Raw genomic sequence first — 26704 nt, 5'->3', positions numbered from 1 at the left:
TCTTATTTAAGTTTTATGCACAGTTTTTTTCCCTTTTCCCATTCTCTTAGTTAATCTCATTTTCTTTTTTCTTCTGTTTTCTGGAAACTGTTTAATGATGCATCATTCCCCTTCCCCTTTGTTGTTACAGTACGTCACATCTTGCTAAAATATTTTGGTTTGTATATTTTTTTCCTCTCTCAAGTTTACCATGCTTCTTTTATAATTTCATCTTCATCTGTGTTTCTTCTGCCTTATCAGAGGCACCCTCTGTAAATGTTTGTTGCTTAGACTGATTCAAAGAGCAGGCAGAAGAGGAAGAAAAGGGCCCTGAACAGAGTCAAAATAAAGACTCTTCCAGGTGTGCTCCATTGCTTGCATCAAGCATTGTTCAGAGCACAGTACAGAACACAGAAGCACATTTTCTTGTGCCCTTTAAAAAAGTAACAATAGACTAGACCTGTCATTTATTTTTTTGTATTTTTCATCATTAGCACTATAAACTGTTCAATCTGATCTGCTTGCTTTTCTTTGCAGCCTCTCTGGGTCCTGAAGGCTTTATCTTCCTCTGTTTCAAAAGACAGTTACTTCTCACTTTTTCTGTAAATGAAGCAGAAAGCTAAAATCCATAGATATTTCCTACATTCTGATGTTCCTGGTGCTTGCCTGGACCTGCTGGTGGTCAAACAGCAGGCAAGCCTATCATTAGAAACTCTAACAAACTGCTTCACAATTCTATAGGATTGATTAGGTTTACATGGGATGTTGTAAGTATAATCAGGCTGTAGCTGTACTGAATCCAAAGGAATTTTATAAAAATCTCTTATTTCTTGGTAAATAGCTGTGACTTCATTTGTCAAAGAAGCAAAATGCGTACTGTATCTTGTTTCTTTTACAGGTAAGGAGACAGTCACTGTTCTTCCAGGTTCTTCCTATTTCTCTAGTGATGAATCATTTGCAATGATAAGAGGGTATGTAACAACACAAACTCTGATCTTTTTGAAACAGAAAAGAATAAACTGCATCAGAACTCAGAAGTATTTCTTCCAAATGTGGTTAGCATTTAACAACCTGTAAAATTATCATGGACTTAATCAGTTATGGCTTACAGAGGGTTAAATCTAGCTATTGGAAATAAAAAACCACTGCACTAATAGATACCATGGTGATGTTTGTGCCTACTACCACCTGGCCATCTATAAACACATTTGTAATGACATTTTAACAACTATTTTTTGGTCATTTCCAAGTATCTAATCTGTACTTGCACTCAGTATATTTTCTTTGCTCAGCTTGCAATTGTGATCCTCATTCCACCTCCTTAATGGAAATTCAACGTCTGCACCTGTTTTTTGTTTGTTTTTTGGAAAGGAGTTTGGATGCAAACAAACACTAAATCCTAATGGCTCTGAAAAGATAATGGGTGCATGTAAATACGTTAAGGAGTGCACTAAAAAGTACGAATTCAGAGATGATTGACTGCACATGCAATTAACCAAACCAGACAAAAGTAGGAACATTTCTGAGGCTCAGTAAGCATAAAGAGAGACATTTGCATCAGTGATACATCTAGGGGGGGGAAAAAACCCCAGCTACGTGTGTGACAAACAGTTGCTACATTTGTCATATGCCACCATTTTAAAATTGATGTAATGAGCATGAACAAAAGCTTGTTAAGATTTGTGGGCTGTTACTTGAACATGATATGCTAATTACACACTTTCTGTTACCAGAGGCCATGTTGATTTGACGATGCTTGGAGCTATGCAGGTGTCTAAGTATGGTGACCTGGCCAACTGGATGATTCCTGTAAGTAGGTTTTTGAACTACTGGCAGTGTACTCTGTTTGGTATAACATAAATGTAGCTGAGGACCAGGCAAAGGAGAAAAGGGCAGAAATAGAATGGGAGTTGTTAAGCTAAAAGTAGTAAATAGAGGATATGTGTATTTTTCCTGCATACTGCTGGCACCAAGCAATCCATTATTAGAAGTATGCCTTCTAAAATTATGCATGTGCATTGTGAAAAGCAAAACATTATTTATGCAAGTCTTTTTTCTGCCTTTTATGTCCATGCCTTTCAAATTCTCTTTTTTTTGGCTGAGGACTGATGCCTTCTCTTGACAGTGATGACTCTTGTATGGTTGTTCCTGGAGCAGTAAGTCGGAGGAAAGTGTAAACCAGGATGTAGTTCATTATAAAATTATAAAAAGAACCTGCATTATTTTTCTGTATTTCTGTCAAAAGATTGTAGCATTGCCCTTTCAAATACATTAAGGAAAAAGCAATAATACTGTATTTAGCCAAACAGACCTTCAGGTTTCAGTGATAGAAATATAAGCTAAATCCAGCATTATTTAGGCAGTGGATAACATTAAGCCATTCTTTGAACTTTATGTTCTAGCATTAAACATTAGTGGCTTTCATACTGTTGACAAGTTTGATATTTTCAATAGCTTTCAATATGGTACTTTCAGATACGGTATGTATCAGAGATGTCTAGAGGCAAACTTCCGTATTAGCCTTGTTTAAAGTAATGAAATTTATTTCTATCTGCCTGAGCAGTGTTAAGGGCCTTGGGAAACTGAAAGATGATTAAAGGTGGACAAAAACCCAAATGAATGTCCTTGTCTCTTGGAGAAGCATTAGTTGAAACCAGAAGTCTGTGAGCAGACCTTTGAGCATGGAAGTCATGGAGCAGTGGCTGGGGCACAAAGTGCTTTTATTGAGAGGGGATGGTGTCTGACATGGGAGCCATACAAGCAGATGTGGGAGAAAGGGTTATGTGAAGGGCTAATCCTGGTGTCTGCGTGAGTAATTGTGGCGAATGAGAAGGGTTATGGCTAGGCTGAAATGGGCCCTTCAAGATCTGAACTATCAAAAGATGAAGACAGCATTTTGTACTGATAACAAGATTCATTTACACTTGCATTTCTTGAAACATTGAAGCTAAGATTGATTGTGATCCTTCTCAAAATGGTGCAGATTTACATGTTCGTCCCTAAAATCACTATCTAAAAGATAGTGATTTTAGTTTTGCATTCATATATATCTAAAAGATTATTTTTTATATCTGGTATTGCTTATCTTATCTATGAAGTTACCTCTCAGTTCTTTGCAACCCCAAATTTATGAATAACAGGTATGTTTTCAAAACGGGAAAGTATAAAGTGCAACTTTCAAGACTGTTTGACTTTTTGTTACCTTTGAGATGTACCTTGTTATTACATACTACAGCATACATCAGATGAATCCTCGTGACTTTTGCTGTTGCCATTTTCCACTCTTACTGATCTTTGGCTGTTTGGAAATTTACTCTGCAGTGAGCTGTATTTACTTGAGAGTAAATATGCCAATGACACTTCATAAATCCAGTCAGGAGCCTTTCCAAGCAGCAGTAATTTCTCTTTGGTTACTTTTATGGAGATCTGTTGGATGGATGATTCTTAATCTACTTTATTGATGTGTTAGTGCTATTCTACAGTACAGATTTTAAAAATGGGATTAACCAGCCCATCGATAAACAGGTCTCCCTACTTTTCCTGTAAATAAGATGATACATTATAGTCAATTACATTTAATTATGGGCAAGATGTGTTCCTTTTTTAGTGAAAAGATTTGTGTGTGGATGATACAAAGATTGACTTTGCTGAAAACTCACAGTGCAAGGAAACTTCAAGCTGTATTTTGTTCTAACATTTTTCATTTTTCATTTTGTTTTGGTTAAATACTTCTTATACACTATAGTTTTGGATTCTTGTATTGATGATATTTGCCATTTTTTCAGAGGCAAGTAATAGCTCTGTATGTTTTGAACAAGTACCATTATGTAGCAGACCTTTCTGTCCCATAAGAGCTTGATAACACTTGAGGCCTAGTGTGTGCGTGTGTGTGTACATGCACTTACTATTAGGAACTGAGCTGAGGAAGTCTCATTGCAGTAATTATAGCTTTTTTTTTTGCTCTTATCTGCTGACTTTTAATGGAGAGAAAAATCCCCTGAGTAAAGGAAGAAGAGGGTGTGAATATTTTAAGCACATGCAGTAAGCAATGCTGTTTGCTTAGGCAGAAGTTACTTCCTAAATACTGGCATTTATTGGTAATTTTATTCCATTAAGCACTACTAGTTAATGGCTTTTTGTCTTCCTCACTTTGGTATTTCTCCAACTTACAAGAGGGTTTCTGAGGAGGGAAAGGAGAAGGAGGCAAATTTCTGTGAATCCCCTGGGAACAGAATGAATCTGTGCGAAGTTGGCCAAGAGAGTTTGAAGAGAAACACGGAGGTCATGATCATGGAGTATGTCAGGCCACAGCAGATAACCCATGGCTGCTGGTTGTTACTGGATGGAGCCACCTTTCATTACACAAGTGCAGGACACTGGTAGCCTATCTGTGTGTCTCAGTTAATATTGGAAATTGCTGCCAGCAGGGCCGCTTCCCAGCATTTACAGAGCAGCAGCATTGTGCTGCCACACATCTCACATGTGGTTTTAAAAGCTGTGGGATTGACTGCACATATCCCTGCATGTACTTGCTTCATTTTTGTTCCATTCAACTAGTGTCTTCTTGAAACCCTAAGAACAGAAGCATTCATGAAACAGTTTCTGCTGCCCTTCTGCAGGGGCCAGGTTTACTACAAAGTACTACAGCAGCAGCTTGCACAGAGTAGTGCTTTGTTTTCCCCATCCTTCCTAAAAGAACACAAGTAACTATGATTATTGTTGTGACATGTTATCAGAGGCTAAGAATAGGTCAAAACAAAACACCAGAACTTCAGCCATGTTCCCTTGTGACACCAAGGCTTCTGTCTTTTTAATATGCATTTCTGAACAACCCATAACATTAAACAACCCTAATATGACTACTGATACAGCTGACACACTGTAGCAGCAGAAAAAGTATTGAAGCAATAGTGGAGGGTTCCTGCTGCTGAAAGTTGATGAATCTGAAAGTACAAAATGGATTAAATGTCCATGACATCATATTTCACTAGGCAGAAACTTCTTGCAGGGGAAAAAGCTAACTATGCAGTAAATCATTAATGAGAACGTAGCACACTCAGCAGGACTACAAGGATCTCATGAGGTTATGTAGGGAGAGTATCAGAAGAGCCAAAGTCCAACTTAGTTTGGCTACTGCCATAGAAGACAGTAAACAGTGCTTTTATAAATACATTGATAACAAAAGGAGGGCTAAGGAAGTTGTCCATCCTTCTTTGGAGGCACGGGGAAACAGTGACAAAAGACATGGAAAAGGCTGAAGTACCTAATATCTTCTTTGCCTTAGTCTTTTATGGTCAGAGCAGTTGTTACCCAGGTAGTGAGCACTCTGAGCTGGAAAACAAAGGACATGGAGCAGTATAAAACCTCCACGGTTTGGGGGAGCTGGTCACCAACCTGCCACACTACTTGGATACACACAATTGTATGGGACCAGATGGGAGCCATCCCAAGGTACTGAGGGAACTGGTGAATGTGCTCACTGAGACTTTCCATCATTTTCCAGCAGTCCTGGTTAACCTGGGAGGTGCCAGGTGACTGGAGGTTTGTAGGTGTGATGGCTCTCTACAGAAGGGCCAGAAGGAGGATCCAGGGAATTGCAGGTCTGTCAGCAAAGGTTAGCAACACTGACCTTCCCTGTCAGTGTTAGGGAAGGTCATGGAATAGATCATCCTGAGTGCCATCATGCAGGGCATACAGGACAACCAGGGGATCAGGCAGATGGGTTTGGGAAAGGCAGTTCCTGCTTGAGAACCTGATCTTTCATGACAGGGTGTCCAGCTTAGTGAATGGTGGAAAGGCTGTGTATGTTGTCTACCTGGCCTTCAGTAAAGCTTTTGTCATAGTATCTGGCAACATAATTCTGGACAAACTGGCTGCTTAGGGCTTGGATGGAGGGACACTTGGCTGGGTAAAGAACTGTGGGTGGCTGGGCCAAGAGAGTGGTGCTGAAAGGAGTTATGTCCATCTGGGGCTGGTCACTGCTAGAGTTCCTCAAGGCTCAGTGTAGGGGCCAGCCCTGATTAATATCTTTATTGATGATCTGGATGAGGGCATTGAGTGCACCCTTAGTCAGTTTGCAGGTGATGCCAAGTAGAGTGAGAGTGTTGATCTGCTAGAGGCCAGGAAGGCTCTGCAGAGAGATCTGGACAGGCTGTGTTGATGGACTGAAGCCAGTGGTGTGGGGTTCAACAAGGCCAAGTGCTGGGTCCTGCCCTTGGGTCACAACTACCCCAGGCAGTGCCACAGGCTGGGACAGAGTGGCTGGAAAGCTGCCCAGTTCTGGAAGGACTTTGCTGGAACATGTCCACAAAAGGGCAACAGAGCTGGTAAAAGGTCTGGAGCACAAGGCTTGTGATGGGTAGCTGAGGGAGCTGGGAGTGTTTAGCCTGGAGAAAAAGAGGCTCAGGGAACATCTTACTGCTCTGCAATTGAGAAAGGAGGTTATAGCTAGGTAGGGTCAGCCCCTTCTCCGAGCAACTGATAGTACAAGACAAAACAGCCTCAAGGTTTTTTGGGGCAGGTTTAGAGTGAATATTAGGAATGCTTTCCTCACCAAAAAGGTTGTCAAGCATTGGACCAGATTGTCCAGGGAAGTGGTGGAGTCAGCATCCCTGGAGGTATGTGGAGGATGTGTAGATATAGCACTTAGTACTCACCATCAAAGAAGAATGAGGAGTGGTTAATAGACTGGACTTGTGTAAATTCACAAGGGTAGACAGAATACATCCAAAGGTGCAGAAGAAGCTGGCCTTTTCCTAAGGCAGCAGGCTCAAAGCCTAGTGTCCAGAAATTAACAGGCAGCCTCAGAGATGATACAGGACCTGACACTATTTAGCATCCCTATTCTCTATAAACAATACAAATCAGGAAAATAAACTTTAGCTTTATATAGTCTTCAACTGGAAAATTCAAAATTAAGTTTTAGATTGCTGAGGTAGTGCAGTAAGCTAACACTAAGAGAAGAGAGTGATGTAATTTGTGCAGGGGGTGAAGTTTGGATACATAAATCTGTACCGTTCTTTAAGAAAAAAATCCTTAAATTTTAGATTCAGCAGCCTGAGATTTTAATGCTCTAATTTGGAGTAACCAAACCTAAAGGATTAAAACATTAAGAATTAAATAAAATTAAAAAAAAATTCTAAGCTTTATCAAAGATTATCTGAAAAGAAGAAATGAGGAAACCCATTCAAATTCAATAATAAATCCTTTAATGTACAGTCTGTAGAAGTTAGTATAACGTAAGACATTAGGAGTATGATTTTATATGTTATTGGCAGCTTTTCTACAGAACTTCAAAGTACATATTTTGCACAGTTTTGGACACTCAGACCTTATTAGCAAAGACGTTTTTTAATGTAAAGGTAAATGGGCAACTCTGTGTCTGCATGAGGGTTTTTTGGTTTTATTTTTCCCTTTAGCTGTTTGTAGTGGCAGAACTGGAAGTGCAGGTCTCCACACCAAGAGTTTTTCTTATACAAAATTATCATTTTTAATGCTGGAAGAAAGAACACCTATCCCTGATTGCGTCCCTGACTGCCTGAGAGCGTTGTAGGTCTTCTCTGAGGGGCCCTACTGCAGCCTGTTCATCACTTTGCTTGGGTAGGAATGCCTTGCATAGGGCATATTTTCATTTTGAATCCAAACACATTGTCTAGTTACTCTCCTAGTTGTCCTGGTGTATCTGTGGCATTGAATGCATTAAACTCAGTGTTTTGTTTCAAGATGTACAGCATTGCAAGTATTTTACCTGTTAACCATGAAATGTGTGAAGTACTAAAAATGGACTAAAATCTGTATGAATAGAAAATATGCAGATTAAATATGCTTAATGACTGTTTTCTTTTAGTATTAATACCAAGTTTTTCTCAGTAATACTATTAAGTTGTCTGATGTCTAGGACATGAATAGGGCTACATCAGTATTTCAACAGAGGAGAAGGATAGGACTTTGTTAGCCAGAGACTTCTTGGAAATCTGCTTTTCAATAGGACATTGAAATGGGTTTAGTATCAAGATGTATTAGGTTTTTGCAGACACACATCTTGAAATTACACCTACAATAATGTACCAGTTTACTGCTTATCTCCCAACAAACATGTGCCTGAAAGTCCTGCAGAGCCTTTGCAACACAAAATTATCACTGTTGCAAAAGTCTTGCAGCCAAAGAGAAGAAACAGAGTGTATTATGTTGGCTCTACTTCTTCCACATTTTTGATGGCTTTTTCTATCAATTTTCTTCGTGCTTATTTCTCTTCAGACTGCATAGAAGGAATGTAGGAGCTCCCTATTGGTATTTTATTCATACTCCTAAATTTTCAGTGTGGGAAGTGGCAGCTCTGCCTTCTGCATAATGAGAGCAGCTGAAGAAATTCTGCCTGTCTCAAAAATACAAGCATATGTCAAAGGACTTCTGGTCTGTGGGTTAGTGGTGAGAACTGTTACTATGATATGGAGCCATCACTTTCAAGTGAGACTAGTATTATGTTGGCAGTAATATTCAATTATTGCATGCTATGCTATGTGTTTTGGAAATGGTATGCAAAGGTAAATGGACAGCTTAATTGTCCCATTACTCTGAAATAACATTCATCACTGTAAAGCAAATCCATTTCAATGAAGCGTGTCACAGACTGTTTTGCGTTGCTCCTGAGATGCGGCTTCTCAGTGTATTCATTTGAATTTTACTCTGTCATTCAAATCTGTTACCAATGGTTGAAATAAGAATTCCTTTATTCTCCCCTAAACCCAAATTGGGTTTAGGGAAGAATACAGGAATTAAATTTGCCCAACTTTCTTTGCATGTGTTTCATGCAGCCCTAATTTTCTGATAATGGAAAATAAAAATATAATTAGTGCACGTATTTGTGTATGTTAAATTTTAGGGTAGAGTTATTATTACATTTTGCCAAGAAAAAGAAGTCATTCAAGTAGTTATACTCCATTCTTTCAGAAATTGGACTTACTTTTTGATTTTAATTTTAAGTATGTGTTTGTGTGTGTGCCAGGAGATACCTGATTAACATTCTTCAAAACCAGTCTATTTCTTGTATGGCGAAACCATACAACTAGGGTTTTTCTAGTATCTTTTAAAAAATACATTTACCCTGTTGTGCATGTAGAGTGTGCTTCGTTTTGTTGTATTCTGCCAGTATCAACTTATTATTGTGTTGTTGCATTACCCACTCTTCTGAATGAAAAATCCTGTTAATGACTTCCCACTATTTTTTTCTTTTTCCTCAGAGTAAGATCTAATCTAGCTGTCCTAGCTGACAGTATAATTACAATAATTCTGTAAGAGGGACATATGTAAGGACATAAAATCAGTGTAAAATAGAACAAGGAAATATAGTTCAGAATGCTTGAGCTTTATCCATCTTTTTTTCATACAATCTTCATCCAGTCTTTTTCACTGGAAAAATGGAAAGTGAGATATGGAAGAGTTGTGACTTTCATTTTAGAATCAACTACAAATATACTCGTCCGTTAAATACAGGACAGGACTGTTACCAAGGGGCAAAGGAGACATCTACATTTTTATGAAGCTAGAGTAGATTTATGTGTCTGTATTTTTTTAATATTACTGTCATGGTTTGAGCCTGGCACAGAGCCAGTGCCCCCCATGAAAATGCCTCACCCTGGTGTCTACTGTGAGATGTGACCAGGAATAAGCAAAACAGGCTCCAACTTAAACATAAAGAACACTTTATTACCTAAACTACAGGAAAATAGGGAAAGACTATAAGGAAAAGAAAAAAAGAAATTGAAAACCTTACAAAAAAACTTTCCCCCTCCCCACTACCTGACTTTCCCAATCCGATACATTCTCCCAAAACACCAACTGCCCAGCCTTGGCCCCACACTTTAGTATACTCAAACTGCAGTTCATGAAGAGGAAAGGAGTCCTTCTTGTTCCATAGGCTTCCCCTGGAAACACACTGAAACCTCATGTGCTTCCCTGTCACTTCGGCACCGCCCGGAAAAAGTCCTTTTGCCGCTTGTGACATCTTCCTTCCATGCCCAGTGCTCTCACCACTGACGCATGGCCAGAGCTGCTTTTAGGGTTGTCTTTCAAGGATGCCTTGTCTCACTCCAAAAAGGCACAGTCTCTGCTTTTGGGACATCTGTCCCCCCCATATTTTTCCAACCCCCTGGGGCCGGGGGGTCCTCACGAAGAACCCTCCTGGTTTTGAGCCACTGCTTCCCCCTAAATGCAGTCTGTGTCACAGGAACAACTGAGTCCATGACCACAAGAAAAGTCCAGCCAAAAGGCCACTCCAAATCATCTCTCCCCATTCAATCATCTCCACGTTCTTCGGGCCAGGTCCTTGTCTCATCTCATCTCATCTCTCATCTCCCTTCTTATTCAGCTTCGAGGAGGATTAGCATTTTTGCAAGGCCCCAATCATGAAAGAAAGGGTTAAAAGTTTTCAGTCTCTGTCTATCTCAGAATGCTGGTACTCCCACAGGTGCTGCTGCTCCGCCGGCCAGGCTGCACTCCTCCCCCCCTTTCTCCTCCCGGGCTGGCTGCTATCACATTCAGACGCCGGCTCTCCTCTCTCTCCCTCCGGGGGGGGGGGGGGGGGATGACTGCCCGATGTCTCTTGGGGCTCCGCCACCCTTCCATCCTTGAGAGCTTTCTCACCCCCATCTCTGTCCAGGCCCCGGGCCTACCGCATGGCTGCCCCTCCCCCGCCCAGCAGCAAGGCTGGACAGGGGAGGGTGATCTGACCTCTTCGAAGCGACATCCCAAGAGAGAGTGCCAAGGGCAGTGCCCTGCTTTTTAACCCCTGTGTATTCTCGGAGGTGTGTCCAAACCCCACTGGCTACACCAGGTGCCAGTCTCAAACCCAAAACCTTCATTGGTTTGACCACAGCTTCCCAGAATTCCCACTCCTTCCTGGTCAAACCACCACATTCCACCCTTCACCTCCGAGAATACACTTTCTAAAATTATCAACAGAATTACAAAACACTTCTACACAACAATACCCTAGATTCACTATCTATCTACCTTAACTTAGTACATGCTTTTTCTTATTCCTCTTGGTCCCATCTCACAGCTTTATCTCATCATTCTCCCATAATTCGATTTCCCGGTCCAGGGAACCAAAAATGTCATGGTTTGAGCCTGGCACAGAGCCAGTGCCCCCCATGAAAATGCCTCACCCTGGTGTCTGCTGTGAGATGTGACCAGGAATAAGCAAAACAGGCTCCAACTTAAACATAAAGAACACTTTATTACCTAAACTACAGGAAAATAGGGAAAGACTATAAGGAAAAGAAAAAAAGAAATTGAAAACCTTACAAAAAAACTTTCCCCCTCCCCACTACCTGACTTTCCCAATCCGATACATTCTCCCAAAACACCAACTGCCCAGCCTTGGCCCCACACTTTAGTATACTCAAACTGCAGTTCATGAAGAGGAAAGGAGTCCTTCTTGTTCCATAGGCTTCCCCTGGAAACACACTGAAACCTCGTGTGCTTCCCTGTCACTTCGGCACCGCCCGGAAAAAGTCCTTTTGCCGCTTGTGACATCTTCCTTCCATGCCCAGTGCTCTCACCACTGACGCATGGCCAGAGCTGCTTTTAGGGTTGTCTTTCAAGGATGCCTTGTCTCACTCCAAAAAGGCACAGTCTCTGCTTTTGGGACATCTGTCCCCCCCATATTTTTCCAACCCCCTGGGGCCGGGGGGTCCTCACGAAGAACCCTCCTGGTTTTGAGCCACTGCTTCCCCCTAAATGCAGTCTGTGTCACAGGAACAACTGAGTCCATGACCACAAGAAAAGTCCAGCCAAAAGGCCACTCCAAATCATCTCTCCCCATTCAATCATCTCCACGTTCTTCGGGCCAGGTCCTTGTCTCATCTCATCTCTCATCTCCCTTCTTATTCAGCTTCGAGGAGGATTAGCATTTTTGCAAGGCCCCAATCATGAAAGAAAGGGTTAAAAGTTTTCAGTCTCTGTCTATCTCAGAATGCTGGTACTCCCACAGGTGCTGCTGCTCCGCCGGCCAGGCTGCACTCCTCCCCCCCTTTCTCCTCCCGGGCTGGCTGCTATCACATTCAGACGCCGGCTCTCCTCTCTCTCCCTCCGGGGGGGGGGGGGGGGGGGATGACTGCCGGATGTCTCTTGGGGCTCCGCCACCCTTCCATCCTTGAGAGCTTTCTCACCCCCATCTCTGTCCAGGCCCCGGGCCTACCGCATGGCTGCCCCTCCCCCGCCCAGCAGCAAGGCTGGACAGGGGAGGGTGATCTGACCTCTTCGAAGCGACGTCCCAAGAGAGAGTGCCAAGGGCAGTGCCCTGCTTTTTAACCCCTGTGTATTCTCGGAGGTGTGTCCAAACCCCACTGGCTACACCAGGTGCCAGTCTCAAACCCAAAACCTTCATTGGTTTGACCACAGCTTCCCAGAATTCCCACTCCTTCCTGGTCAAACCACCACAATTACCTTCCGATTGTTTTGTGGGTTTTTTTCCTAAAACAAAGTTTTGAGCTATGTGCTTTCCCAAACCAACCAGGTGTAACCCCACAACTGATGAGATCGTTAGGTATGGATCTGATGACCTCCTTTGCTGTGCTGTGCTGTTTGATGCTGACACATCCGTGCTGGCAGACAGTGTCAGTGCAGACAGGGAGACCTGTGTGACTGATGTGTGTTAGCAGTACTGCAGATAGGGGCAGAGCAGAGATCTTTGAAGGGGCCTTCAGTTTATCCTTTTGACTGCATTATTACCACAGTTGATGGTTGTGATGGCAGTACCATGTAGCCACTACATTACCTTAGCTTTTGCTTTTCTCTGTGTATCTTGTACTGTTCCAGTTGCTCTGAATTTTAGTGTCTGTCCCTGGCATGATACAATAATTTCCTTTGGTAAGGACACCTTCCATAGCTTTTTTCCTTTAATATCTGACACCTTGTCTGTGTGTGTGGCCAGGAGAGACAATGCTCACATCTTTGCTCTCTCCTCCTATGCATCTTGTTCAGTCTTCAGGGGGATGCCTGAAAATTGAGGTTAAATGGGAAGCTTGCAGTTTAAACTAGAAGCACTTGTTATCTTCTGTAAGACTTCTTGAAACAGCAGTTTCACTAACTTTGAGTATAGTGTGAGGTATGTGTACTCTTTTATCTAATGGAAGGAAAGAGAAATTTCAGACTGAATGTTATTTGTTAATACATTATTAGGTCAGTTGGAAACATGGGCAAGGACTCTTAGGAGGGAAGTGGCTTGATTCCTTTCCAAGCAAGGGTACATTTTTACCTTGCCTGTGCTTTATGTTCAGTTTTGAATGGAATTATTCAAGAGGCATTTAACAAGTTTTCATTGTTTCTTGAACTCATCATTAGCATCTGCTCTGCTGTACTGTTGATGCAATACCTGTTTATCTCAAAAGATCATGTTATTTTAACTTAAGCAAATAGTTCAAGTGTATATTTTCATATAATGTTGGGAGCAGTTATAAAATTCAGTTACAGAAGAAAAGTCCTTCCCCCAGGAATGCAGAGGAAGGTTTTAAGGCACCAGTGTGGATTCAAGACCTTAATAGTATTAGAAGGCTCCTGAATTTTTCTCTTTTTTTCTCATCTAGCTCTTCTTCAGCTGTTTATCTGCTTGAATTTTCTTATTAATTGTTTCCTGCTTGTTGTAGCACCTTTCTAACTTGACTGAAATACCATTCAGGCAAAATTTCACATTCTCTTGGAAAATATCTTCATTGTCTGGCCCACATTGGAGTACTCACAAGTTTCCACTAGAATGCCAGGTTGTCTTGGGTGGCATAGGTGACCAAACAAACACAAAGGTTCCTGTTTAGGCTATTAGACTATTAGGCTAAATTAATTCCTCAGACTCTTTCATGTTGTATTTTGACCACTCAAATAATGTTCAGATGTAAATGCAGTAGATGAGAAAATACATACTTTTCTCTCTTTTTCTTCAAGATGCCCCATTACCACAATAACAAAACAGTTCATTTTGCAATAAGTAGTCATTATAAGGAATTTCACTAATACTATGTACATTTATGTAGGTCTACACAAAGAAGGCAGGACAGCCAATGATGTCATTTAAAACCCAAAGTATCAGGTCCAAAATTTCCATGTCTTGCACTCCAGTATTATTTGGACTGAGACTTAGAGGAAACTGCTGATGAAAGCACAATGGGAAAAGGAGAATTCCCAACTTGTATTGTAACAGAGAAGTTGCAAGGAAATTGTCAGCTTGTGTCTGTTCTCTACCCAACTCTCTGTATAAATAACTGCCAACACTGGACCTCTCAGAAGTGCATGGCTAATGCAAAAATCTTTTATTGTTACTTCAAGCTGTGTCTGATGAAATGAGTTTTATAAAAGTGCTTCACATTACCAGTGCTCTCTGACAGCATTCTTTCCTTCTGAATGGTTTCTTAAGCTAGCAACACCATTGTAATTAAAAACTAACAAAAATCACCTTAAATAAATGATTTGAGAGAGCAGGATAGGGCAAAAATGAGCGAAGTGTCTTTTTGGAACCACTTTTTAGCCTTGAATATTTTAATTCAAATTTAGCATGTGGCTATCCCCTTTTCCAGTGTGGTGGGGGAGAAATGGGGGAAAATGCAAATTATGGTAGTGTTTTGGTTTGAAAGCAAAACCAGTGAGACGCTCCAAGTCAAAAATACAATTTATTAGGAAAAGGAAAAGAAATCAAAACCAAAATACATGCAATAATACAAAAGAAAAACTACTGATAGAGTCAGAATACAACCTGACACTCTCTTGGTCAGGGTGTTGTACCAGTCCAGTTGAATTGGTGGCTGCAGTCCTCCTGGAGTGGCAAATGTGGTTCTGCTGGAGCAGTGATCCTGTAGAAGTATGTAGTCTTCCTCTGAAAATCCAGTGGAAAGACTGCTTGTTGTGTCCCAAACCCCAGATTATATCCAGGTGGGGATGCTTCGCTCCTCCCCGCTGGGCAGAACATCTCACAATGGGCTGGTATCATTCTGTGAGTCATGTGGTGGGTCCACTAAACAGAAATGTCTCCCAGAGGGAATTATCTCTGAGTCATGCAGAAAGGCATTGATGGGCCCATTAACAGGAGATAAGGAAAAAAACAATGCCCATCCTGGTTTCAGCAGTTCTTGAAGACAGACTGTAATGTAGGACAGATGGTTTGGTAGGTGCACTGAGAGCAATGTAAGTCTCTTCTGCTTTGAATCTTCCTCAGAATAAAAGCATGTAATTACTTGATTAGTTGTATTTAATGCTGAATGCTGAATCGATTTGCTTTACTAGGCATCACCCTGTAGTGGTGAATATGTTTTCCTAAAGAGGAGGAGCAGATGAAGCAATTTAAAATCCTGAAGTCCTTCTCTTCAGCTTGCATTTTCCTCTTTCTTCACACACAAAGGGATAATGTCTCTTCTCTCAGTTCTGTATGACGGTTTCTTCAGCAGTACATTTGTTGTTGACCTTCATCAGCACTTAGTTCCTCAGGAATTTACTTGTCACTGTAGGTCTTTTGTAGTTAATAGAATGAAAAGGCCTGGAAAATGAGCTAATGGCATTGTCTGGATAGATGTATTGATAGCCTGATCCTCAATGCAAGCATATTCTGAGTTACTGTGGAGATAATATGTAATCTTCAAATATCCTGCATTATCTTGTCATGGAGTTTCTGGCAGGCAGGTTGGAGGTCACTCCAGTCTCTGTGAGAGCTGTGTTTTTCCAGGCAGGATGGAAAATTATCTGAACAGTGTCAGGAAGTTAAGGACAGAGATAAATCCTTTCCAGATTTCTATTTGCAAAGAACTATTTAATAGCAATGATAATTTATGTGATAAATATATTAGTCTGACTGAACAGTGCCAGAGGGCTTGTTTATAGATTTAGGGAGATGTGATTTGTTCTTCACTATGCCAACAGCAGGGAAATGGGAATAGTTGTGTGTGTGTGTGTAAATACTGCTGTTGTGGTTTGACACTGGCCCAGCACCAGGCACCCACAAGAGCTGCTTGTTCACATTCCCCTGCTACAGCTAGGCAAAGGAGGGAAAAGGGAAAAAAATGATCACAGGCTTCATGAGTGAAACAAGGACTGGGAGAAATATTTCAAGGACAAAACAGGCTCAACTTCAGTTGCAAAGTGAAATTTATTACTAACAGAATCAGGGGAGGATAACGAGAAGCAAAATAAACCCTTAAAACACCTTTTCCCCTAGCCCCTTCCCCCTTCGCACTGCCAGGGATACAGGGCAGGGGAATTTTGGTCAGTTCATCACCAAGACTTCCTTCCTCTGCTCCGGCAGAGGAATCCTTCCGCTGTGAGGCCATGGAGTCCCTCCCATGGGAACAGTTCTCTGTGAACTTCTCCAGTGTGGGCTCATTCCCATGAACAGCAGCCAAACCACACCTGCTGCACTGTGAGTCCCTCTCATGGGCAGAAACTCCTCCCAAAACTGCTGTGGCGTGGGTCACTCTTCCAGGAGGTGCTGTCCTCCAAGGACAGGCTGCTCCAGCCTGGAAGCTGGAGCCTTTCTCTCCACTGGATCTCCCATTGGATCACAGCCTCCTCCAGGCATCCACCTGCTCCTGCATGGGCACCTTCCCCAAGGGCTAGGGGTGGATCTCTGAATCCACAGATCCCCATGGGCTGTGCATGGATCTCTGCATCCCTTAGGGATCCCCATGGGCTGAGGGTGGATCTCTGCATCCCCCATGGACTGCAGCTGGATCTCTGCATCCCTTTGGATCCCCATGGGCTGGAGGTGGATCTCTGCGTCCCTTGTGGATCCCCGCAGGCTGCAGAGGCACAGCTGCTTTGCCATGGTCTCATCACGGCCTGCAGAGGAATCTTGGCACCTCCTCCTTCTTCAAAGACCTTGGTCTTTTCCAAGTTGTTTCCCTCATGTGTTCTTACCTCCTTCTCTTCTCTGACTAGAAGCTGAAACCTTATGACTTTGTTTTGATTTTCTTCTTAAATATGAAATCATAGAGGTGTTACCAACCTCTCCCATTGGCCCACTTTTGGCCAGCTTCAGAGCCATCAGGGCTTGGCTCTGCTGGACATGGTGGAAACTTCCAGCAGCTTCTCACAAGGAACCGTCTTTGTGGACTCCCTGCTACCAAAAACCAGGCCGTGCCAAACCAATACAATTGCCTTCATTACATAAGAGACCATAATGGTCTAGAGACTAACAAGTAGCTGGCCTGGGAGTTTATTGAGACAAGTCTCTTCCATATGTTTTTTATCATGGACCTTAGGTGCTGATACTTGTAAGGTGTTGGATCACATAGCTGATAAAAGGAAGCACAAGAGAAGAGCTTTGCACTAGGAAGTTTTCCAGGCATTTAATCATAAACTTTTAGGTTTTATATCTGTAACAGTAAATGTTATATTACTGTCCATCTAACCACTCAAAAGCAAATGCAAACCATTTGAGGCAGAAATTAATTAATTTTCATCTGTAAAATTGACAAAATCACAGAATAAGAGTATTATGAGTTCGAAGGGATCCACGAGGATCATCAAAGTCCAATTCCTGGCCCTGCACAGCACCATCCCCAGGAGTCACACCATGTGCCTGAGAGCATTGCCCAAACACTTCTTCAATCCTGCCAGGCTTGGTGCTGTGACCACTTCCTTGGGAATCTGCTCCAGTGCCCTGGGTGAAAACTGCTCTCTCTAGGTGGAAAGCCCTTTTCTGATCTCCAACCTAATCCTCCCCTGACGCAGCTTCAGGCCATTCCCTCACATGCTGTCACATGAGAAGAGATCAGAGCCTGCTCCTCCTCTTCCTTATTGGAATACGAATCCCAGTATAACCAGTTAGATTGTGCCTGGGCCAGTTCTGACCCTCGCTGCTGGGCCAAAGGCAGCACTGTGGTGCTTTACCCCAGAGATACCTTGGCTGCTGGAGATTGCAGCGGGGCACTGAACGAGTCCAGGCTTGTCAGGAACTCCGTTTACCTCAGGAGAGAGAGCTTCTGGCGATGGTGAAGAGAAGAAGGAGTGGATTCTGCTGGAGGGTTATATCCAGATGTTTATTCCATGGTTACAGAGGTCTGAACCGGGGCAACTGCTCCAACCAGAATGGAGGCCGCATGGTCTGATTAACCTTTTAAGCTCGGGGACAGGGGAAGGGGAGGGGACAGGTGAGCTACCAACCAGGTGAAAGGGGCAGGGTCTCAAGGGACTAGGGACACCTATACGGGCCAATGTCCCCCAGGCCTGAGGAGCATCCTTTGAAATCGACCAACCACACGATGCCTTGCTGGTATGTTAGCCTGATTGACAGGGCACACTCAGCAAGGGGCGAGGGGGAAGGGAGAAGGGAGCAGGGAATATTGGCACACCTGAGAAAGGGACCCGGAAGCTAAAAACACACCACAACATATAAAGACAGTTGTAAGTGCAATGTGGTGTCCCCTCCTATTCTCCAGGCTGACCTGATCTCAGCCATTCCTCATATGGCTTCCCCTCAAGGCCCTTCACCATCCTTGTTGCCCTCCTTATGTCATGTTTCCTACTAGCCCCTCTCACAGTCCCCTTTCTTTCCTCCTTGGCAGCTCTGGGTTGGCATGTGAGGTTGTTGTCATCTTTAGTTATTGGGGTCTAGAGCTTGTTCAAAAGTGATTGCTCTGCTCATACTCACAGAGCTTTGTACTTCTGATCCTCTCCTGTCAGTAGTGTGTCAGGTCTGGACCTCTTTACCTTCCAAGATCAGATGCATCCAATTTAAAGTAATGGAAGTAGGCAGGATTGAATGCCATAGCATTACAAGAAGTAAAAATAGAGATAGCTGAACACCACACCACAAGACACCTGCTGGGATAACATGTGTAATTGTATCCCACTTTTAGAGAAGAACGAGTCCAGAGGCTGAAAGCATTCCATGTTTTGAGGGACAAACAGAAGTGAATACTGAGCCACATTTATGTGTTTACCCATACTCTGAAATGACCTCTACAGACATCTGGAATAGACCAAACCCAATTGGTTTCTGCTGATGTAGTGATACAAAGCATGGGTTTCTGAAGGGGCAAGAGACTTTCTAAACTGTGAGGTGGATATGCAGTGTTCAGATGTTCTTGTTGCTGCATTTCATAAGTAGAGATTTCTTTTGAGGAAACAGTAGCATTTCCATCAACAGATAGATGAATTCTTTGCTTTCATGGGACAAAACCATTGGAACTAAATTCATTGCTCCTCAGTGTCAGTGCTTTCACTAAGCCAATGATACTACTCAGATTTTTGTTACACCCCATGGAAAGAGCCATGGCAGTAGCTCTCCTTATTCTGCTCATCACTCTTCTCCTATTTGCATCAAATAGAGCCAAGAATGAGACAGCTCATTTCCCTCTGTTGGTGTTTGAATACTGTGATTGTGAAATAGGTGGGCTTTCAATGCAGGAAATGTTGACTGTCTTGTGCTGTCACTTGCAGGCACAATATTATCTTTTAAAAAAAGCCAAAACCAACAAATAATATTACATTTCCATTAAAAATTTCATTTTAGGGTAAGATGGTGAAAGGAATGGGGGGTGCAATGGACTTGGTATCCAGTGCGCAGACCAAAGTGGTTGTCACCATGGAACACTCAGCCAAGGTAAGGCTCCGGCACTTTCCAAATCAGTGTTTTGTGCTGCACAAAAGCCAAAAAAATAAACAGGAAAAAAAGGACATATCCATTCTGCTACTTTGGGAGGATTTGACAGTTTTGCTGTTATTATGGTGATGCAACTGGAGGCTAGGTTAATATGGGTCCTTTCCTCTAGTAAGTGAATCATTCACCATGGGAGAAAAAATGAAATATTAACTTCAAGTTTAAAAGCTGCACATGTTTTTTTTAGCTACCTCATGCAAATTTAAAGGGGATAGCCATTGCCAAAGCTATAGTAGCTGCTACTCTACTCTTTACCTCAGAATAGTTTGAAAAATGAGATTTCCCATGGTTATGATGGAAAGATTTGAAGTTGCCAGTCAAATTGGTGCTGACAGCTTAATAGAATATATTTTTTTGGCATGATGAGATGCAGGCCACCTTACATCATGTGTAAGAGGTTAATCTAGAGACTTCTTTGTGAGGGCATTGATATAGGCATATGCAATAGATAGAAGTCCCCCCCAAAAGATCATAGGAAACTTTGCATTTGAAACTTCTAACACAGGAGAAAAATACTGAAGGAGAAAAATCTGTACTTTTTTTTTTTAATTATTGTGTTTCTATTATTCCAAAGTCATTATATGTCTGCAACAAGAATTAATTTTGTATTTTCCAAAGTAATATCTCTTGTCAGAATTTGCGTGGTAAACTGTAGTAAATATGTAAATATGAGAGTAAATGTATGAACTGTTTTGTATTTTTTAAATGAGATTTTAAAAAATAATTTTCACTTAAAAATAAACACAAATATATATTGAAAAATATTGTATTTTCACAATTTATACTAAACTGTAATCTCAAGGAGCACATTTTGAGTAACAGGGCTGAGTTTAACCTGATAATTGTCATGTTCATATGCATATATGAGTAAATGAAAATATTAAATGAATTCATCTTCATGGCTTGCATCACTATCACACAGCCTCCCAAAAACTGTAGTAACATAGAGAGTTATCCATTTGCTCAGACACACACTTTAGGTATTCATGTGATCTGAATAAATATTTATGCTAAATGTCTACTTACTGTGGAATTTAGTTAAGGCTTAGAATCCACACTCAATATAATCAAACCTGTTTTTCTCCTAAAAGTACTATTGCTAAAATATTTTTCCAAAACGGTGTTTAGAAATTGTTTGCTGGGTTGTTGGCTGTAGGAGTACTGAAACAGGAAAAGAAGGAAAACAGAGATAGGTTCACTGTTATGAGCAGGTCAGGCATAGAATTATTTATTTTGGTGTATGTATACCTACTTTGTCCACTTTTGTGCATGGTGTGCTTGGTGTGCACTTCTGCAGTTACAGATTTTCATAAATCATTAATTCACCTTTTGTGCAAAGGCACTGCAAATTAACAACATGCAATATTTTTATTTTATTCTTATTTTAAAATGGCACTTTTTCCTATTACCTAGCCTCTTTCTGGGGTCTTCATATTGATGCTTCTTGCTTGCTCAAGTGTGAGGATTGTGGCCTATAGAAATCTAGTGTTTAGAGATCAAAACTGCTGTTAGAGTTTTCAGGTGTTCTTCCTTCTTTTTTTTCCCTTTTTTTTTTTTTTAATAGTCAAATAAATATAGCACCCATGAAGCCAGTTCTGAAAGTCAGAAACCTTTTGTTGGGGGTGACTCCATCTTCCAGAGCTGATTTTCTACACATGGCTTTTCAATTCTTTACACCCAATATTTTATCAGACTTACTACATGTGAATGTCTGCATCAGAGGAGCAATCCTTCATCCTGCTCAAAGCCCAGTGTGCTACTGAGTGAAAGAACAGTTTGCAAGTATTGAGACAGTCTCTTGTGTCTGCTAGCTCTTTAGTAAAGTGACATTTCTGTAATATTTTTCTCCAAATAAATAAGAACTCTACCATCAGACATTAAAATTTTCTGTAAATCAACAGCAGTCAAGATTTGATGAATGGAAATATGGTGGAAGATATGGGTTATGGGCAGTGCCTTCACTGGACATGTGCAAGAGGTGCTGCAAGAGGTAGTTCTTGTGCTAGTTTTGTCTGATTTATGATCTTGTGAAGGAGCTTCTAATCCTTTCCAAGTTTAGTTTTTTGTTTTCTTTAGATAATAGTGATGACTCGTTAAACATTAAAGTAAGTTTTAAAGAGTTTAATAGCCCTTTCAGTAGACATGTTGCAGTTTTTAAACATAGAAATAGGCTGAGTCCTTGCAGCACAGGCAGAATATAATTTACATTAAATTATGATGGTGGAACTAGTAACTGTTTAACCACTCAAATAAATACTCAAGGAATTTTGCTCTTTTAAAACTCTGATATGAAGTATGTTACAAATAAAAACAAATATGCTCAGTCCCAAGTTAATTGCATTTTAAATTACATGTGATGAGAACCAAAATGTACAGAAGATAGATGAGACAACATGAAATAAGCATTGTGGAAGAATCATCAGCTTAAGAACTGCTGTTGAGGAAGAGTAGCAGACAAGTACACAAAATGATGAAGGAATGGAGTAGGTGGATGCAGAATTACCACTGCCTCATAAACAGTCAGGATAACTGACTGAAATTAGTTTAAACAAGAAGAAACACTTTCCACAGCCAGCTAATAAAGTTGTAGATGATAGCAGAATGATGCAAAAATCTCAAGGAATTAAGTCTATATAGAAAGGATTAAACTATTTTATGAGGTTGAGTTCATCAATGGCAATTAAATACCACTGCCTGGAAATAGTCTCTGCCTCAGAAAATCTGTGCATTACAGCATTATCAGGAACCAAGAGGGCATATTTGCAGAAGGATATTTCAATTTTTTGCTCTATATGCTTAGGCCGCTGAGAGACACTTGGCAAATGGGCCTTTTGTCAAATTCATTAGTTTTTCTTAATGCATTTTTTTCTAAATTACCTCTTCCTTCATAGCCATGAAGAAAAGAATAATATAATATAAGCTTGTTATTTAATGCCAAAACAGTCCCTGTGCATTTATGTCTAATTTGCTAAATGCTGCCTGAGAGAATTAGAAGTCAAGTCCTTACCCCCATACCATCATTGACATGTTTTGCAAAACACAGTAATGTAGGGGCTGGTAATTGTTCCATGTTGTGAAATGAATTGCCTACACTGTTCAGAAAAACAGAGTGGAGACTGGTTTTAAGCACTTGATTTGGGCATGACTGAAATGTAGAACACTGAATTGAAAATTCCTTTCTGTGAAAAGTTCTGATTTTAACGTGTTGTGGAAGACTAAGGACATTTTTGTTCTTCAACAACAGAATTTTTTATTTAAAGCAGACTGGAACACCTAAGGTTTTATGTATCTACACAATAGTCTTTTCCTTTATCTGAACAAATCCTGAATAAATCTGAATAAATTCAGATGATAAAAATCATGCAGTTCCATTTAATTTGCTCTTCTTAACAGTGCCCTGATGGATGTATTCCAAAAGTCACAGAATCATTTAGGCTGAAAAAGGTCTCCAAGATCATTGAGTCTAACCTTTGAAAAGATCAGGAAATGCATTTCATCTTTAAGGCTAGCTGGTGATATAATGTTCAGCTCAAGTGTTAAGAAACTCAAGTGCATCAGTTCTCAGGGCCACAGGAGCCGTTCAGGCTGTCACCTCCATAAGTCCATGCCTGTCAATCTCAATTAGGTACCACGAAGAGACACTTCATTTCACATGGCTGAAAAGTGTATCTGATATATTGATGAAGATATTACAAATAGCACAGATTCATCTTGGCTCTTAGGCAGATTGCACAAGGACATTCCCAAGATGGACAGGATATAAAAGTAGATCAATTGAAAGTAACTGGAATGAAGAAACAGTTCCTCACAGAGAAAGATAAATTCAAAAGTGCATGGATTGCTCATTGTGTTATCACTCAGGAGTCAAACTGGCTGTGAGATGGCCCCTGATTAAGCCTTAAGGTAAACTGATGATTCTAAATGGTTAAATGAGACATGTTATTCTCTGAGACTTTTGAAATGCGTAACTGAAAATTGATAATTAGACAAAAAGTTAAAAGCATGGGGTAATAAGAGAAGTGTGCACTTCATGCTAATTCTGAAAAGCACTTACAAATACTGACCAGAAAAGTAATGATCCATCTACCTTGTATCCATTCATGGCTCTTGCAGCCTACATTAACTTAGTATGATCAAGAGACATTTTTTTAATTTTTTTTTTTTTAATGAAGAAGAAGAATGGAAAAAAAGCCAAGGACTTTCCCAGAGACAATATGGATAAATAAACTGGATTTACTGTTTTGACAGCATGACTCTTCACTTGAACTCTGGGGATCTGAAGTTCCTCTGTGTGTGGCTGATTCTGCACATACCATTTGTGATAAAGGATTAGACAGGGAAATATGTTGCCCATAGTGTTGTTCCCTAGTTTTTGTCCTCACATCGGTGAGGTTCCATATATCTCTTGTTCCATATATCTCCTTTTAGCAGCAAGTGCAGATTATTAAGCAGCAGTGTGCAGGACTTCTAAACTCAGGAGTCCACTCAGTGGTACAGTAAGATTCTTACTAGTCAGCCATTGAAGTGAATTTGAAGAGTGTTCTGAGCACATTGAGTATTTAAATAGCACTGAATGGTGACAGCTGTGGTTTTCATGAACATATTTTTTTTTTAAAAACCGATATATGTGTATTGTTAAACACAGGGAAATGTCCATAAAATCCTGGAAAAATGCAGTTTACCACTTACTGGGAAGCAATGTGTTGACCGCATCATTACAGAAAAGGTAAAGTGCTTTTCTTGACTCCTTGTTAAAAATTTCCTCCTCTATCCCTAGTAACAATAGCAAATCTTAGCAAAACTGAAGAATATATTCAGTATCTGTTGCCACCTAAGTGAAAAGATGGCCTTGGGGTTCTGATACAGAGGTCTTGGGGCTCATATTTTTCCTTTTAAAGTTTTGACATCTAGCATACTGAACTGTACCCTAAGATGCCTTCAGAACAAATATGCCACATATGACAGGCATGAAAAGTGTTCATCTCCTTGTTTTCCCCCAAAGTATTTCTGAAAATTTGCTGTGACATGCCAGTTTTTAATACAGCTGTAATCACAGCTTGGGAGGCAAAGGTGCATTGTTGTTTGCTTTTGTTAGGTTTTTGTTCAGTTTGTTTTTGTCCTATTGTTTTGTTTGTTGGTTGTTTTTTTTTGCCGGCGGAGCACACATAGGTTGGACAATTTGCAACTTCTTTCATGTATACTACATACTGTTTGAGAGAAACCTGTGGCTGTAGCAGAGCTTTAGTTCTTTTGTCCTTACTTGATTCCATTTGTGAAGCAATTTATTCTGGAAAGTATAAGTGGAAGCACATATGAGCATCTCATACTGCTGCTGCTCAAAGTACATTAGTGGATCTTTTCAGCAAAGGATAAGTGACTTAAGGTTTTAGCTGTAATCACACTTCTTTTATTTTGGGTGTTTACATTTTTAAGGACTTAGAGTAGTCCCTCTGTGAGCCATCTTTCATGTCAAGTACAATGCATCAAAGGTGCTGATGAAGAATTTGCTTTCTCATGGCGGGATGTTGCTACATCTAAAGGATTTTTCCTCACGAAGTAAAGGAAAATTTATTAAAATATGGAAGTTTTCTTTTTTTTCAATTATTCTTTTACCAACTGGCCACGTACAAATGTAAGGTACAAAGAAAATGAGAGGGAAAAAGGACTAATAGAAAATAAACAAGTAGAAATGTCTCTAATATTTATCAATTACCAGATCTTGTGGCTTTATTAGGAAATAATATAAATGTGCAACGACATTTGGATAGTGTTGCAAATTCTGTTTCCACACTAGCATCCTGGAGTGTTCCTTATGCCCTGTCTTTTGAAAAAGAAGCTGTCTTTTTCCAGTCCCATAAAAAGCAGTTTCATGTGCCCAAAGGACCACTAGGCTTCAGGACACTTCTGTAACAAGCTTACGACTTCACTTTATTTCAAGTTGAAGCTTTGCTGGTCATTTGCTACTAAACTTTTATTTTTAAGGAAAATTACTTTAGACCTTATGGTTTCCCTGGCAACTAGATTGCAACCTGTGCATGTCCCTCTGGTAGGCACTATTAAAGGGCACATTGTTTTACAGGTATTTTTATTTGATGCACTTGGAACTCTCAGAGGTGGAGTGCATATCTTATAAAGACATCTGACAGAACAGCCTTTGCTCCTTCAGCCTCTTCCTCTCAGACTTTCTTTTAAAAATACTGCAGGGCATCTTTTCTTTCATTGCTAGCTTCTAAAAATTCTAGCATTTGCATTGGGTATGCAGTAGCTGTTGGAGAAACTTATAGTCAGCCAAAGATGATCTCTCTACTGGCCATGAAATTAAATAAAACAATGGGAAAACATTCTCTTCCCTGTGTCTTTTGTGGTGTCTTGGTGGACATACTCTTACAGCAAAGAACATCTCAGCCCTTTCCTTTGAACCTCCCATTCTCAGATTGGAGCAGCAGGCATGGTCCACATTTCCTGCAGTGATGTGCAGTTGCACTTTTCCCCCACTTTTTCTAGAATATCTAGAATACATACATTCTAGATATTCTAACACATTCTAGATTCTCTTTCTCAGTACAAATAAATGTAGCAGAAACCTGTATTAGTCAGTTATGAAAGTGAAAAGTAACATGTTACTGAAGGAATGCTATCTACTTCAGCACACCATTTAGTTCAGTGTTACTCCATTTACATCCTCATTTTCTCTTTTAATAATAATAATAAAAAAATTATGTGCTTTTTAAACTTAATAGGCAGTGTTTGATGTGGACAAGAAGAAGGGATTGACCCTCATAGAAATCTGGGAAGGACTGACAGTAGATGATATCAAGAAAAGCACTGGCTGTGACTTCGCAGTAAGTAATTTTACAAACCGGTACAGTTTGGAGTCAGAACAAATATTCTCCACAAACACTTATCACATGAAGCCTTGTAGTTGAAGTAAGTTTCTTCTTTATATGTGAGGACTGAATAGATTACGTGTGGGATTTACAAAGAAAGATAATTTGGAGCTAATATAGTGTGATGATGTCGGAAGCATCAGAAGCTAGGAAAACCAGGAGAGATGGAGAAATAAAGTTAAATTAGAGTAAAGTTTAA

The 26704-nt window shown here is 40.6% G+C and overlaps 1 protein-coding gene across 1 annotated transcript in view; it reads left to right on the top strand.

The window, feature by feature from the left end:
• OXCT1 (3-oxoacid CoA-transferase 1) overlaps positions 1-26704 on the top strand; it is an 88830-nt gene that overhangs the window by 51262 nt on the left and 10864 nt on the right. The window contains exons 12-16 of the mRNA XM_005488828.4: positions 878-950; positions 1713-1788; positions 19472-19561; positions 24264-24344; positions 26359-26460. Of these exons, the coding sequence (XP_005488885.3) occupies positions 878-950; positions 1713-1788; positions 19472-19561; positions 24264-24344; positions 26359-26460 (422 nt within the window). The remainder of the gene's footprint in view (positions 1-877; positions 951-1712; positions 1789-19471; positions 19562-24263; positions 24345-26358; positions 26461-26704) is intronic.

Source organism: Zonotrichia albicollis, chromosome Z, assembly GCF_047830755.1.
Source record: "Zonotrichia albicollis isolate bZonAlb1 chromosome Z, bZonAlb1.hap1, whole genome shotgun sequence".
In the NCBI taxonomy this organism is placed as follows: Eukaryota; Metazoa; Chordata; class Aves; order Passeriformes; family Passerellidae; genus Zonotrichia; species Zonotrichia albicollis.
Note: the sequence above shows the minus strand (reverse complement) of the source record. Positions and strands in the feature narration are given on the sequence as shown.